This window comes from Festucalex cinctus, chromosome 17 (genome assembly GCF_051991245.1).
Source record: "Festucalex cinctus isolate MCC-2025b chromosome 17, RoL_Fcin_1.0, whole genome shotgun sequence".
Classification (NCBI taxonomy): Eukaryota; Metazoa; Chordata; class Actinopteri; order Syngnathiformes; family Syngnathidae; genus Festucalex; species Festucalex cinctus.
The window spans coordinates 19,782,481-19,797,893 of record NC_135427.1 but is presented as its reverse complement, the minus strand read 5'-3'; the positions used below and the strand labels follow the sequence as shown (position 1 = coordinate 19,797,893).

At 38.6% G+C, this 15,413-nt stretch overlaps 1 protein-coding gene across 8 annotated transcripts in view; it reads left to right on the top strand.

Moving 5' to 3' along the window:
- pkd1b (polycystic kidney disease 1b) overlaps positions 1–14,883 on the top strand; it is a 32,499-nt gene extending 17,616 nt beyond the window's left edge. For 6 of the 8 annotated variants that reach the window (XM_077502387.1, XM_077502391.1, XM_077502388.1 and 3 more), the window contains 23 exons: positions 925–1,614; positions 1,781–1,916; positions 2,479–2,734; positions 2,810–3,005; positions 3,068–3,235; positions 3,327–3,467; positions 3,552–3,762; positions 3,846–3,969; positions 5,804–5,947; positions 6,026–6,368; positions 6,409–6,547; positions 6,619–6,833; positions 8,751–8,953; positions 9,021–9,218; positions 9,298–9,452; positions 9,535–9,732; positions 10,656–10,821; positions 10,892–11,074; positions 12,116–12,220; positions 12,312–12,446; positions 12,510–12,712; positions 13,119–13,230; positions 13,321–14,883. In XM_077502387.1, coding sequence (XP_077358513.1) covers positions 925–1,614; positions 1,781–1,916; positions 2,479–2,734; positions 2,810–3,005; positions 3,068–3,235; positions 3,327–3,467; positions 3,552–3,762; positions 3,846–3,969; positions 5,804–5,947; positions 6,026–6,368; positions 6,409–6,547; positions 6,619–6,833; positions 8,751–8,953; positions 9,021–9,218; positions 9,298–9,452; positions 9,535–9,732; positions 10,656–10,821; positions 10,892–11,074; positions 12,116–12,220; positions 12,312–12,446; positions 12,510–12,712; positions 13,119–13,230; positions 13,321–14,199 — 5,300 coding nt within the window. In that variant the 3' untranslated portion in view covers positions 14,200–14,883. Of the gene's footprint in view, positions 1–924; positions 1,615–1,780; positions 1,917–2,478; positions 2,735–2,809; positions 3,006–3,067; positions 3,236–3,326; positions 3,468–3,551; positions 3,763–3,845; positions 3,970–5,803; positions 5,948–6,025; positions 6,369–6,408; positions 6,548–6,618; positions 6,834–8,750; positions 8,954–9,020; positions 9,219–9,297; positions 9,453–9,534; positions 9,733–10,655; positions 10,822–10,891; positions 11,075–12,115; positions 12,221–12,311; positions 12,447–12,509; positions 12,713–13,118; positions 13,231–13,320 lie in introns of those variants that run through there. The other 2 variants (XM_077502389.1, XM_077502393.1) reach the window with 2 other exon arrangements.
- The last annotated feature ends 530 nt before the right edge of the window (positions 14,884–15,413 follow it).

Sequence of the window (15,413 nt, the reverse complement as noted above, 5' to 3'; positions counted from 1 at the left end):
AATAATGAACATGTTATGTTGTTATTTAAGCATACATGCATTTAAATGTAAATTATAAAAGTTACATTTATGTATGAGTAGGGATGTAGCAATATCCAAACCTCATAATACAATAATTATTATGATATTGTGGGGAGGTTGTCGATTAAAAAAAAAAAAAAAACCTCTAAATACTGGATAAACTCTTATGAAACTATAAGTAAAATAAATAAATAAATAAACATATTGATAAATAAATAAATCATTTTGTATAAATCTGTACAACAACAGCCGTGACAAAGAAATAAGCCTGTCCATGTCATGTATGTCACATGTCTTTGTCATGTGCTCCCATTGGCTTAGCGGCAGAAATTGTTGATGTCGTTTACAATGCTGTGTTTGGTTGAACCGGGTTAAAAATAATATTTTTGGATGGAGATGTTGAAAAATATTTGCTGGCATGACTGATTTATGGGAGTGATGACTGCCACAGTGGCCAAAAGATTACTAATTAAAATTATACTGTACTAATAGACTAACCACCAGAGGGTGGTAGAACAGCACAAATGGAATACAACCTAGCTATTTTTTAAACAAATTTGCTGTTTTTAATGTGTATCATTACATCCCTACTTATGAATGTCTTACTTGAATCAAATGGTTTAATTGGATAATAATAGAAAATATGAACATCTATTTCACAATTATGATTACAAAAAAAGGGTTTATAATTGCCACAACTTGGAGGCACTACATGGAATTCCTCAACTCACTAAATCATAGTTCCTTGTCACCACTAAATGGTGTAAAAGAAGTACATAATTTTATACTACACATGACTGTCCTGTTCTTTCTTCTGGTTAAAAAAAATCACATAATACTCACATGCCACATAAATACACTCACATTTACTATTTAGCCTAACTAGCATGTTTTTGTCTACAGGTAACTCTCTGGCTTGTACCTCATTATCAGCAATTGCCTCAATTTCTCAACACAACTCCTCCACAACTCTGCAGGCCGCATCGGCCATCACCTTGTCAGCAATTAGCCAGGCAGGGGCCTTAATGCGCTCCCTGATGCAGTCACCCCATCCTGGCGAGGTGCCACTTTCGTTCGTCACACCTTATATCAGTATGGCCGGTTTCTATGGCGACCCCACCGACCTTCTCTGCTCTAAGCAGTTAAAGCAACCGCCCACGATCCCTTCCCAGTACTCAACGCCACCATGTCCGTTTCAAATCCCAACCTCACTCACTACTCACCTAAAGAGTGAGCGCTCAGAGCTGGTGCAGGTGGTTTTAGGGGTGGATGAGTCTCACTCTTTGCTGGCTGCAGCCGACCCTCCAATCTCCACCTCTCTGGTTGCCATGGAGATCACCACCCCTCAAGGTGAGCCCGTGCCTATTAAAGATCTTGAGCCTGACCAGGCCATTCGAGTCACCCTGCATAGGAATCTTCCTGTGGAGATGAGTGACACAAGTGAGGATGGGACAGTGGATGGACATGCTAATGCTTCGTGTCCAACTTTTACGCTTCCACTTGAGGGACGTCTGAACTTTACAATAAAATCTGTGGTTGGCCAGGATGAAAATACTGGTTTATACATTTCCTTCAACTTCAGCCTGTTACCAGGTGATTTTAATTTTATTTTTTAGCATTTTTTAACAAGCACTGAAGCTAGCTAAAAAGAGCATAATTTAGCAAACCATGTAACATAACTATTTCATATTATTCTAATGAATGTAAATTGTGGTTACATTTTCTAATACGTTATGATGTGTTAAATATGCTTCTTTAGGAGTTACTTCAGAGACGGTGGGCCATGTTAAGGTTGAATTGACAAGTGGATCACAGGATTCCTTCACAAAAGAGTGGCCGTTCAATCTTACGGCTCTGAACACCTTCACAGAGAAAACTATATTTCTTTCTCCGCTGTGAGTATACTTAGGGCTGGGTATCAATTGTAATTTCGTCAATTAATTTGATTTTGATTCACAAGAGTTCAGTTGGGTTCAATTTTGATTTTTTTTGTTTATTTTTATTCACTTCAATTCAATATTGATTTATTATGGAACACCAATTCTTCTTAAATGCCAAGGACATAATAAAAATTAATTAAGTTAAACAATTTAGTTTATTAACTCAAAAATCAGTTAAAATCCAGTAAAACAGCCGGGAGCGAACGGGGTTGCTTCAGTGAAAATGGGTGAGAGCGAATGAGTTACTGAAAGTCATGTGATAAAATCACTTGGTACGCAAACATTGACATTGGCAAGGAGGAGATGAATATATTTTCATAATTCAGATTGTAAGAAAATACATTTAAATTCTAGTGAACAGTAAATTTCAAGAAAATGTTAAGATTAAAACAAAAAGGTCTTTAAAATAATATTTTTCTTATGAATCTATGGGCAAAAGAGATGTTGATATCAATTATACGATTTTTTTTTAACCCAGCTCTAATGTTTTACCTTACTTAAATTTTCTCCATCACAGTTTGAATCAGACAGCGAAGACTCTGTCTGTCAGCCTGACGTCATCCGAGGTGGAGGGTGGTCCTTTTGCCGTGTCATTATGTGTGTTCAGCTCTCTGTGCCAGTACTACAACCTCAAGCAGAGGACTTGGCGTAGTGAGGGTATGAAGCCACTGGAGGGCACCACACTCCAAACGGTGCACTGCCTGACGCACCACCTCACCATGTTCGGGGCCAGTTTGTTTCTTCATCCTGGGGCCGTTGTGCTCCTGCCGCCTGTATGTTGTCTAATTCAGCGCACACCAAGAGTAAGCGATTGAGTAAAGGGAACTCTTTTGAATTGTTCTATCCAGGCAGGTGGTCCCAGTCTTAATGTGGTGGTGGGGATCGTATGTGCTGTTCTGATCCTGGTTCACTTGCTAGTGGGACTCGTTGCCCATAAACTGGACCACCTGGACAGCCTGAGACTGAGCCAAGTGCCCCATTGTGGTCGCGCAGGACTGTACCACTACAGAGTGTTGGTCAAGACCGGTTGGAGGCATGGAGCAGGTCAGCAAAAATGGATCGGAATTCTGCTCGGCAAATTCTAACGCAGAACCTGATCCCATCAGGGACCACAGCGCATGTTGGCATCAGTCTGTATGGTGTAAACAAGAGCGGCTCTCGGCATCTGCAAAGGGATGGAGCCTTTCAACGTGGGAGCCTGGACCAGTTTCACTTAGAAACAGACGTCAGCTTGGGGGAAGTTTGGAAAATTCGGATCTGGCATGACAATACAGGTATGTGGTGAGATTAGAAATGCAGTGGAAAAGCAATTCTGGACAGTTAAGGTCCTTTTTTTTCTTCTTCTTCTTCTTAAATTCTATGTAGGTTTGGACCCGTCCTGGTATGTTCAGCATGTGGTGGTCTGGGACCCTATGACAGACCACATGTTCTTCTTCCTTGTTGATGACTGGCTCTCTGTGGAAAATCCAAAGAATGGTACTGTGGAGAAAGAAATCCTTGCCTTATGTAAGATTACTTAACTCTCCCTTAGTTTAAAAAAAAAAAAAAATGCAAGTCAACTAAGAAATATTGAACTCATTCTTCATATAGGTCCTGAAGAGCTTTTCCAATTTCAACGAATCCTCTCATCCCAGTTGATTTTTGGAATTGCAGAGCGCCACCTGTGGCTGTCGCTATGGGAACGCCCCATCCACAGTGCATTTACACGAGCTCAGAGAGTTACCTGTAGTGCTCTCATGCTGCATCTCTACCTGGCATTGGGTGCTTTGTGGTATGGGGCCGTGGGCGCCCAGGGACACAGGTAAGAACCCAGTCAACATCAAGGTGTTTTAATAGATGCGATAACAACATTAAAACAATTAGCATTTGATGTGTTTTCGCAAGTGTGCCAGTGTCTGCCAAACTGCTGGTCAGTATGGAGACTGTTGCTGTGGGAATGGTTGTTGCAGTTCTGCTGTTTCCTCTTCAGTCTTTGATCTGCTTTTTGTTCAGAAAAGCACACAGTCAGGTAACGTGGTGTTGTTAAAATCTTCTTATGCGACTGTAATTCGTTTTATTTGTTGATAAATTAACTTAAAGCGACAAATAAGCCAAAAAGTTAGGTCAGAAATTTTGGGGTTATTTATCCTAAAATGTTGGGTTAAATAAAGTAACCCAACATTTTTGGATTATTTATGAAAACAAAACCAAAAAGTTGAGTCAAATGACCAACCAAAAAAACAACCCTTTTTTGGGGGGGGATTGTATTGTTTTTTTGGATGAAGAAATAATCCAATAATCCAGAAATAATCCAAATCAGGTCAAAAATGGATCAGCCAACTTTTTGAGTTATTTATTTAAATTTGGGTCAAATGAACAAATCAGAACTCACCCCATCTTTTGGCTTGATTTACCCAACCTATTTTTTTGTGGGGGTGGTGGGGGCAAGATGGGAGGAGCTGTGGGTTATTCATGTGACACAACTTTTTGCCCCAAAAATTTACGTCAAATGAATAACCCACAACATTTTTGGTCCGTTTTAAGACCAATTAGGGTTGTTTGGTGTGACTCAAATTGCTCAATTTTTAGTTAATTGTAGATTTTTTATTATTATTTTTTTTGTTCTTGTTTTGTTTTGTTTTTCAAACTAACCCAGGTTTTTTTTTCTTATTTTTTGGAGGGTGGGGTAGGGTGGGGGGTGGCAATCCTTTTTTTTTTGCTTTTTTTGTGTGTGTGTGTGTGGTGCTGGTTGGGGTGCTAGGTTAGGTAGGTAAATTGTGATCAGTACCTTTTTTTTTTTTTTTTTTTTTTTTTTTTTTTTTTTTTTAACCCAAATTGGGTTATTTTTGACACAAGCTTTTAGAGTGACTGGCCAAAAATCATTCAAACTTACATTCACACCTAAGAACAATTTAGTGTCCTCACATTCACACCTAAGAACAATTTAGAGTCTTCATTTAACCTAACATACATATCCTCCTGACTACCAGGGAAAAAAAAAAAAGTCCAATCATGTTAATTTTGATATTCCCCAATCATTGTGAAGTAACTGGAATACTGCAAAACAATTTTTTTTGGGAAAAAAAAAAAAACTTTTTATTTTTAAGCTATGGTGTCCTCTACAGAGGACATTTTCTAAAACTTAAATGCTTGGCTCAAATACAGTTAAAATAATTCAAGCAATACTTTAATGTGTCTTAAGAGTCTTATAGAAAACATGCTAACAACATTTAAAGCCTAAATTTGTTCAATAAAAAGTGTTATATACTTCCCTAAAAAGTGCTTGCACTAAGAGAAGCCATTTTGTTTTATGATGCAATCAAGGGTAGCAGAGCCCCACCCCTACACGTTTGGTATCATTGGAAAGCTCTGAACATCCTCTATAGAGCTCCAAATGAGTTAATTCAATCATATGCACTGGGTGGGAGATATTCAGGTTTAAAAATGTCCACTACAGAAGACAAATTTGAATTGCTGGTAGTCAGGAGGATAGGTGAGAAATATATGTAAATTCTATATAAGAAAGCCTGAGCTGAGATTAGTGAAGAACCTCTGAACATGCTAACAACTAGGTCACTGTGATGCCAAATTCAGAATGTGCACGTAAAATCGAAACAGCATTCAAAAGTTGGTAGCAACAGTTTCAAATTTGCCAACCTAAAAAACAGAGTGTGATTCTTTTGTTGAAAAGCTTTTTATCAGAACTATAACATATGTTTTTCTACTATTAATTGTTACCGTGTAATATGGTATGTTTGATTGGCCCGAAGTCAGCTCACCCTACCAAAGACAAGCACTCAAAAAAAAGGGATGGAATCGGTGGATAAAGGTCACAATGTTGTTACTGCATGTTTGTTACACAGGTAATGATGGACGTGTCAGTTCCTTCTTCACCAGTTTGTTATTCTGTGGAGATGGATGTCCACCTCGGCCAATCAAACCTATCAGGACCATCTTTTTTATCTTTGTCCGGACCATCCAGTCGACTCCAAGATAGTCCCTCATCCGTGAGAATACACAAACACACTTTTCCTACTGCTCGAGTTTTATTAATAATCCCATATTCTTGGATGATTTTGTGTTAGCTTTTCGAGAGCAAAGCTTTTGACTCCAGCATCCTGGACTTCTGGGCTGCTTCTGGTTTGGTGCCCCAGCCCTCTGACATGCGTCAGGAAGAGACACATGCGCCTTCCTGGGCTTCGTGCGACAGCCTGCTCAAAGAGTCGGAAGAGGAGGATGTGCTTGCTTTGTGCACAGCACGCCAACTAAGGAGGAAAAAAGCTCGCATGCAGCTGCGCCTGACCCAATGCTCCTCCTCTGATCCACCTGATGCCCTTCTCCATCCCCTCCAAAACGACACTATGGATTATTACTCGACTTCCAAGTCACTGCAAGCTCACAATATGAAAACCTTTTTGACCTTGTCAGGTAAGAAATATTTGTCCCAGTAGTGCACAAAAGGGTTTAGCTATATTTTATGCACGGCTTTCAGAGGAGAATCTTCTGACGTCAATAGAAGAAGGAACAGAGGACGCTTTTCATTTCACCAAAAACAACTCAGACAGCGGTCGGGACTCGCCTACAACGACCTCATCATTCTCAAACACGTAAGGTCAACATCTCACTGCTTACGACAAAATTATTTTGATGATGTCTTATTATTCTCGCCTTCTCTCAGTCAGAGCACTTCGTGTGACAGTTGGTCGGATCACGCTGATGATAAATACCTCCATGGGCAGGAGTTCCTCAAGTTTGAGACGCATCCGGGTCCGACCCAATGCGAGACAAAACTCTACAGATGTCCATCTGTATCATCTGTGGACTCGGTGGCTAGTACCTTCCTGCCAAGTCCTTCTCCTGACTCGACACGATGCTCCTCCACCACACGCATTGGTACAATTTGGAGGGGGGGGGGGGTGTTTGGGGGTCTGTTGAGTTAGATTTTTAAATTGACATGCTGATTCCAAAATGGCAGTCATTTTTTTCTAACACGTCATGTTCTTTTCTCCACAAAATTCCATTGATTAGTTGTAGTAAGACTGTAGTAAGAATAGCTGATAATACAATTGCATTTGTAGCTTACGAGGCAAAATGTTTGTGCAATCACGATTGAGGTCAGTACTATCTGCAAACAAAAACTTGCATAGTAAAAAAATAAGAGGATTAGTGCTGGCTTTTTTCTTAATCTTGTTCTATTTCCTTTTACACTTTTTTTTTGTGTTTGTTTTTGTTTTCAACGCTTATAACTATTCCATCTCAGTATTTTTACATACATTAGTGTTGTCAAATGATTAAAATGTTTTAACTAATTAATTGCAAGGTTTTCCGTAATTAATTGCGATTAATCATATTTGTTTATACTTTTTTCTTTAAAGCTTGCAATAGTTTATTTATTTGAGTAAAATTTTGGAATTAATGTAAAATCATCCATCCATCCATCCATTTTCTTGACCGCTTATTCCTCACAAGGGTCGCGGGGGGTGCTGGCGCCTATCTCAGCTGGCTCTGGGCAGTCGGCGGGGGACACCCTGGACTGGTTGTGTAAAATCGTCAAATAGAAAATATATTTACCATCAAAGACCCTTCTGATCCTTGAATGGAATAGTTAAACTACATATAGTCCATGTTTATCAAAACTCTTTCACTACCAGCCATTTTAGAAAATTTTAAAATTTTCAATACCCACGCGATATTACGTTCAATAGTTATATATAAGCCGAATCTACCAAATGACAGAATAAAATAGAATACTTTTTGCCCTGTCCCGTTCTTTTATAATTGAAAGTAGAAAAATGTAGGTTTGCCAAGATAAAGCCCTTTCTCCCATGGACTCTGAAACTGTGTTTAATTTGTATAAAATGGCGCAATGATGTAATCTACCGGTGGTTAGGCATCAGTAAAGTTGGTTCCAAGTTTGACATTTACAGTGGAGCATAATCAGATTCTTCCCATCCATCCCCACTCTGAAAAATTATAATTGACAATTGTACTTTTCACCAAGAATGAATTTGTTAATCTTATCGCCAGTGACTCCACCAAGTGTGGCTCTGTTATTTATTTTATTTACACTTTTAATCTCCAGAGTTAACGCTTTAATTTTCACAGCACTAACATGCAAACACTTTCTTTCTTTCTTTCTTTCTTTCTTTCTTTCTTTCTTTCTTTCTTTCTTTCTTTCTTTCTTTCTTTCTTTCTTTCTAAATAAATAAATAAATAAATAAATAAATAAATAAATAAATAAAATGGGGATTCTATAGCTCAAAAACGACGAGATGAAGAAACTCCGATCAGCTTTGGATTCCATCCATCTATCCATCCATCCATCCATTTTCTTGACCGCTCATTCCTCACAAGGATTGCGGGGGGTGCTGGCGCCTATCTCAGCTGGCTATGGACAGTAGGCGGGGGACACCCTGGACTGGTTGCCAGCCAATCGCAGGCTTTGGATTCCACACCCAAAAATTAGTTAAAAACAGCTCTCACAACCTAACTCAACAAAAATGGTCTTCCCCAGCATTATCAATTAAAATCAGTAGGGTCCTTGCTCTGACTTTGAGTGGCAATTTAGTAGATGTCATTGTAATGATACAATTATTTGAAATGACCAGTAAAAGGGGGACAAAAAGGTATTCGTTTAGACATCATGCAAAATGGTACTTAGATGTTTTAAATTGGTAAAAAATTGTGAAAAGTTGAATGCTGAAAGTGATCTTCTCCTACTCTTATGCTTTGTTCTTTTCAGTAATTTCCGGCAGTCTGGATGCAAATTGGTAAAATGTTAAAAATCGGCATATATTTTCCCCACTTTAGGCATCGCCCGGGGTCGTCCAAGCCGTCTGTTTCCTCCCTGGGTGTTGCGTGTGATCTACCCCCTAGTGGCAGTGCTGATCGGAGTGTGCCTCGCTCTTGTCGGAATCTACGGCAGCCTCTTCTCCAGAAAAGTTGTCCTCATGTGGCTCATATCTGCGCTGTCTGCCTTCCTCACCTCCGCTCTCTTGCTGGAACCTCTCAAGGTCAGCGTCATCAACTCTAGGCTGGTCATGCTTTTGAAAACTTCAGCGGATATTCTACCTCTCTTAGGTTTGCATTCTGGCTTTGGTCTACGCTGTCGTTTGGCGACCTGTGGATCCGGAGGTGGAGGACCAACTAGCCCAGGAAACCGCAGTGGTGAGAGCGTTTGGAGAACACGGTGGGAAGGTTCGACCCCCTTGCGGCTACGGACTGCTGCAGGCTAAAGAAGAGGCTCGGAAAGTGCGAGCACTGAGGTCGCTCATGAGGGTGAGAAAACAATCAAAGAAAAAGTTTCTGTCTTTGCAATTCATGTTTGTATTAATTGTCTTCTTCATCTCTTTTGAAGCATTGTGTGTTCCAGCTGCTATTTCTGTTGCTAGTGCTAATGGTGAACTACCAGGACAGTATGGAAAGAAGCCAGGGTAGGCTGCTGCACTTCGCTATTAAACGCCAACTTCACTCCGCTCCAATGGGTGTCCCAAACCTAACATCTATCAGAAAGTGAGCACAACACATTATAGACCAATTTTGAAGGCACAAATATCAGGAATGGTGTGGCTGGCATCATTTGTGTCGTTTACAGCTGCTTAGATGCCGAGCAGTGGATGAACAGCACATTGGTGACATACCTGCACCAAAAACGCCTACTCCACCTTGTGGGGTTGCCGCGGCTCATGTACGCGCACGCACTGGGCCGGGCGCAGGTCACTCTGGGAAATAGCAGCGTGGCGACACAACGAGTCCTGACTGACCTTCATATGGGAGCCTTTTGCATTAAACAGTAAGTCGATTTAATACGGAAGCGTCGAGATGCCAATGTGGAGTAAACATTTTTAGCTGGCGAGTATATTCGAACATACTCGCAAATATGTTCCAAGATACTCGCATATACGTTCAAACATAGTCGCAAATACTTTCGAACATATTCGCAAATATGTTCCAACGTATTGAAATATGTTCGAACATACTTGCAAATATGTTCCAACATACTCGCATATACATTTTCTCTAAACCTAAACACAGAACAAAACAAAAAGAACGATGTATTTCAACTCAAGGTGTCAGTCTATGGAACAATTTAGATTATAAAACAAAATCTTCTCAATCTATTTGTATTTTTAAAAAATGTATAAAAGTATATTTACTGCAAAAATATATATCATAGAAGGACATGCAGTTGAATTGAGTTTGGAGGTATTGTAACACCAAAAGCGTCTTGACCGCTTGCTGTCATTGATTTTGTGTTGATTCTTTTTTTTTGTGTGTTGATTAGGGGCAGACAAAACAAGTTTTACTTCTTTCTGTCCCCTTTCATTTCTTTTATTTTAAAGAGTGAAATAAAATGATTTGATTGATTGATATGTTCAAACATATTTCAATACGTTCAAACATATTTGCAAGTATGTTTGAACACATTTCGATACGTTCGAACATATTTCAATACGTTCGAACATATTTGCAGGTATGTTCGAACATATTTGCGAGTATGTTTGGACATACTCGCCAGCCCAAAATGTTTACTCCACATTGGCAGCTCTGCTCTTCAGTAATTTACTGTATAGTTTCCAAAAAATGTTTAGCATTTCATGCTAATTCTGCTTTTTATGTATGTATGTATGTATGTATGTATGTATGTATGTATGTATGTATGTATGTATGTATGTATGTATTTATTTATTTGTTTATTTATTTATGTCTCCTTAGGCTCAAAACCCTCTCTTTGGATTTTACACAGTACCACAGAGAGTCTGGTTTATTTGTCTGTCTGTCCATCCAACTACATTGGACGCAAAGATTCACTTCCTCCCTCTCCATCTATCCGCTCCTCATCCCATCATCGCAAGGCTTAGACCTCTATCTGGTCCTAATGGTAAAAACAACCTAGGTGTTATTCTTCATCTAAACAAAACAAAGCAAAACATTCTGTCTTCATTTGACAGGTTTTCCTTCTCACTTCTGCTCTTCTTATATTGATTGGGGAATTGTGGTCGATGGCTCGTGAGCGGGTTCGGTATCTGTGTCAAGGCAAACACTGGCTACAGCTCCTGTTGGCCGCATTGTCTTTGGCGACAAGCGGGCTTCACCTCTGTTTCCTCTCGCAGGTTACTTCCTGTGTTTCCCAGGTACATGTACAATCAAAATATACGGGCAAAATTGAGACATACAGTAACTTCAAACATACCAGTAACGCTACCGAAAAAGCTAACGGTGAGCTTAGCTTCTGCTTTTTCTCCCTCGACTACATCTGTCTCTTCCTTAAAAAGTGAGGACCACTTAATTATTTACTAAGTGTTGACTGAAAATATATGATTTAATTATCATCTATTGCAGATGTTATTGACAGACGTCCAAATTCTTTACACGTTGTTTTTAGTTGTAGTAAAATATTAAACATTGTTCTAATCTCAAAACAGTAAGTCAACCCTGAACATTTTCTTTACAATAATATATTGTTTGCAGCCTCATTAGTCTAAACACAACATTCTGATGGATATTGCATTTATGGAATATGAATTAAGCGGCAAAAAGAAAGAGGGTGGCCATTTTGCCACTTGCTGTCGACTGAAAATTACATCACAGTTGCTCAGGGCTCAGGTAACGTCCGATGACGTGACGGCTCACCTGTTTTCTGAGTTTGGGCATGTGACACACACGATGAGCCGTGATTGGTTGACAGCAAGTGACAAAATGGCCGCTCCCACAGATGTTGAAAATGTGTTTTTGCTGGTTGGTTCATGTTCCACAAATGCAGTATTAATTAGCATAGAACATATTCTTCTTTTTTGTGTTGACTTCCACTTTAATGGGTACAAAATTGTGGTTCTTTTACTGCTTTTATTTAACAAAAACAAAACGCTTTAAATACAATAAATCCATTAAATCGAATTTTATTAGAAATTGTATGTATCAAAATCACTGGTTATATCTTTACTTGGTATTGGTGACCTCATACTGGTATCGGTCTGAAAAAAAAAAAAAGTGGTAGCAAACATCCCTAATAAAGTTCAATACTGCTTGTAGACAGTGCTTGAATAATGAATCCTAGTGTTTATAGCACCATACTGGCACCATACAATTGTTGTTGTTTTTTTCTCGACTCCACACATTTCACATATTACCTGTTTGGTCCTTTAATGTGCATCTGATCCTCACCTATGATTTAGCTGAGATCACAACCTGACAGCTTCATCAACTTCCATGGTCCTGCTCAATTGACTAAGAAGTCGTCTCAATGTGCGGCTGTCTTACTCACACTTCTATTCCTAAAGGTAACTGGATATCCTCCATACTGGCCTCATCTGTGGTTTTACGTTATATTATATACACTATATTATACACTCTCATCATTTTGTTTTCTAGCTTTTGGGAACTTTAAGATTTGTGCGGAGGTGGGTTGTGATCATCAGAGTCTTGAACAGAGCTTGGAAGGAGTTGTGGACCTTAAGTTTCCTTTTAATGCTACTGCTTTTCTTCTGTACTCACCTCGGGAATACGGTAAGAAAAAAAAAGAATTGATTACCAAAAAGAACTGTAGATTTGACTCTTCTCTGATTTCAGCTCTTCTCAAGGTCAATGGAAGGCTTTTTATCCACGCATCAGGTTTTTGTGTCATTGATGTCCATTCTCCGTGGCCGACTTGGCCTCCAAAGACTATGCAGGGTCCACCCTGTCCTCGGCCCACTGTATGGACTAGTGCTGATGGGGGCAGGATTCTGGCTTGTAGCTAAACTCTTTGGGGCAGTTCTTATTCGTGCATACAGGTATTGTACAGATCTTTGGTGCTGAAGCATTCCCACATACGTTATTGTGATTTTTATTCTCCACACTTTTTTGCCACCTAACAACTCCCACGTTTGATACTGCATGGTGGCATAGTTGGTAAAGCGCATTGTCCAATAACCATGAGATTATAATTTAATAATTTATCTCGGAATGGGCTTTCAGCATTCCCACACAATTTCTCCAGAAATTGCACTTAGTCTAGTTTCATTAGTTATTTTAATGTTTATTATGATTATGATTATGATTATGATGATGATTATGATTATGATTATTATTATTATGATTATTATTATTATTATTATTATTATTATTATTATTATTAAATTTTCTCGTACCTACCAGATTTGTTCTTACTTTGCTTTCATCAGTGTTTTGTTGTTTAAGGGCTGAGAAAGCAGACATTTATCGTCCAACAGCAGAACCTCAAGACTACGAGATGGTGGAGTTCTTCATCAAAAGACTCAAACTGTGGATTGGACTCACAAAGGCTAAGGAAGTAAGTATAGAAAATAGAGGATGTAATATAGAAAATGGATGGATGGTTTCATTTTACTAACTGATGTTGGCTGTTTGCTCTCTGTTGTAGTTCAGGCACAGGGTGAAGTTTGAAGGCATGGATGTTCCTCCTTCCAGAGTATCCCAGGAATCTCGTTTTTCTGCTCACTTTTCCCCCCTTCCATCTTCTCACTCGCCGTCCTCATCGTCTTCCTTTTCATCCCCACGCCCCTTGTCGTCGTCCCTCTCTGTCCTGTCTGAGGACTCTTCATTTTCTGAGCAAGGGTTTGACGTCCAGCCCTTCCTGGACCACCTGCTGCCGTGTGTCAATGCTTTGCTCTCTCGGTTCGATCGGGTCACTCAGATAACTGAGGATTTGAACCGCCTGGAGATTGAACTTGAAGACGCTTTGTCTAGTAGAAAGAAAAGTAAGCTCAGTAACAAGGAGAAATGTGAGGACATATTCCAAAAATCAGCAAATCCAAAGACTCAGGTGGCGGATGGGAGGACTAAAATCGAAGTAAGACGCAGGAGGACAGGTCTGGTCTATGCTAATCCACAAAAATCAATTTCGGTCATGTTTCCTTTCACTCCTTCTGTGATCCACCCACCAGCCCACATCTTACCACGTACACGGAGCTCTCACTCAGAATCTGAATCACTACACTTACAGGATCACATGTCTAGTGACACAAATGAAGCCGAAAAGTCATCAGTAGGAAGCTCCAGTTTACATTCTGTAACTTCTCCTGGTTTAATAAGTTTTCCCAAGAGGAGAGCGTGGCATTCTGGAAGTTCACACTCGGCTGATGCAGCTCAAAGGTTGTGGCTAAAACAAGGCGGAGTTGCCCCATGTGGCAGTTTTGCGCTCACCTTCGTCAGACCAAATAGCGAAGAGGGCGTAAGGAGACGTATCAGTGATGGGGCACCGAAAAAGAGGAAGGCTTGGATCTCTGAGGGACCTTCCTAAACATTTATGCTTTGTTCTATTAGAAATATGCTAACGCCTTATGGTTCACACAAGAAAATGGTGCATTTAATGTTTGGGTAAGTCCAACATGTAATAGTCTTTGCATTGAATACAGTTTAATGTCGGGGTAATTTCTCAGTAAAATAAAGACGAGAGACAACAAGGTCTGAAATTAGTATTTTATATTTTTGTAGGACTTTTTCCCTTTTAGTAGCTTGCCAAGCGCAAGTAGAACATTTTAAGTGAGTAATTTGTCTGACATGTAGGAGACATATGGTCACACTGAAAAAGAATGTTATGAAAAAAAAATGATTAAAAAAAATGAATGAACTAAAAAAGTTTTTTTTTCTCTATATCAAGTTTTTATTTGTTTTCTTTAAAAGAGTGTGACATTCAGCATTATTATTATTTTTTTTACATTTTTCATTTGTTTCCAATTTTAAAATAGATGAGTATTTTGTAACATTTATTTTTAAAAATGTTTTGAATATTTTTCTTTCTCTTCACCACATATCCAGTTCATAATTGTGAAGAGCATATCCCAGCTAACATGCTAACAGAAGAAGGTGGATCATCCAGGACTGACACATGACACATGGGCATACATTATTATTATTTTTTTTGGTAATATATATATATATACGGTATATTTTTCCTAATAAAAAAAATGTGTCATAGCTTGTAACAGTCAACTTTTTATATTTAATGTGATATATATTTTTTAAATAAAGTGTGATACCTTTAACAATATTGTCAATATTGTATATTTTTGTATTATTATAATTTTAAAATTAGTCACATGATATCCTGTAACACCAAGGTCTTGTAGATATCCTGTAAGAACAGGTTAACATAAATATATAAAATATATAAATAAATAACTGTGTAATGCCTTGCAACATTCAACATTTTTTTTTACATTTTGTGTTTTTTCTACTTAGAAAAACTGTTATTCTATTTAAATTAAAAATGTACATTTTTGACCAAGTTAAAAAGTGTGATATTTGTAACAATAAACTTGAAGTATTTATAATTAAAAATATAAAAATAGCATGGAGTCTCTTTAACATTGTTACTGTTTATGTATTTCATTTATAAACTGAAATTTCAAAACAAGTTCAAGACACAAGGGTACAAGACTGATATTTTTACAATAAAAAAATGAAAAAGTGAGTAGTAATTCATTTATTTAAAAAACAAAATATTTGAACGTA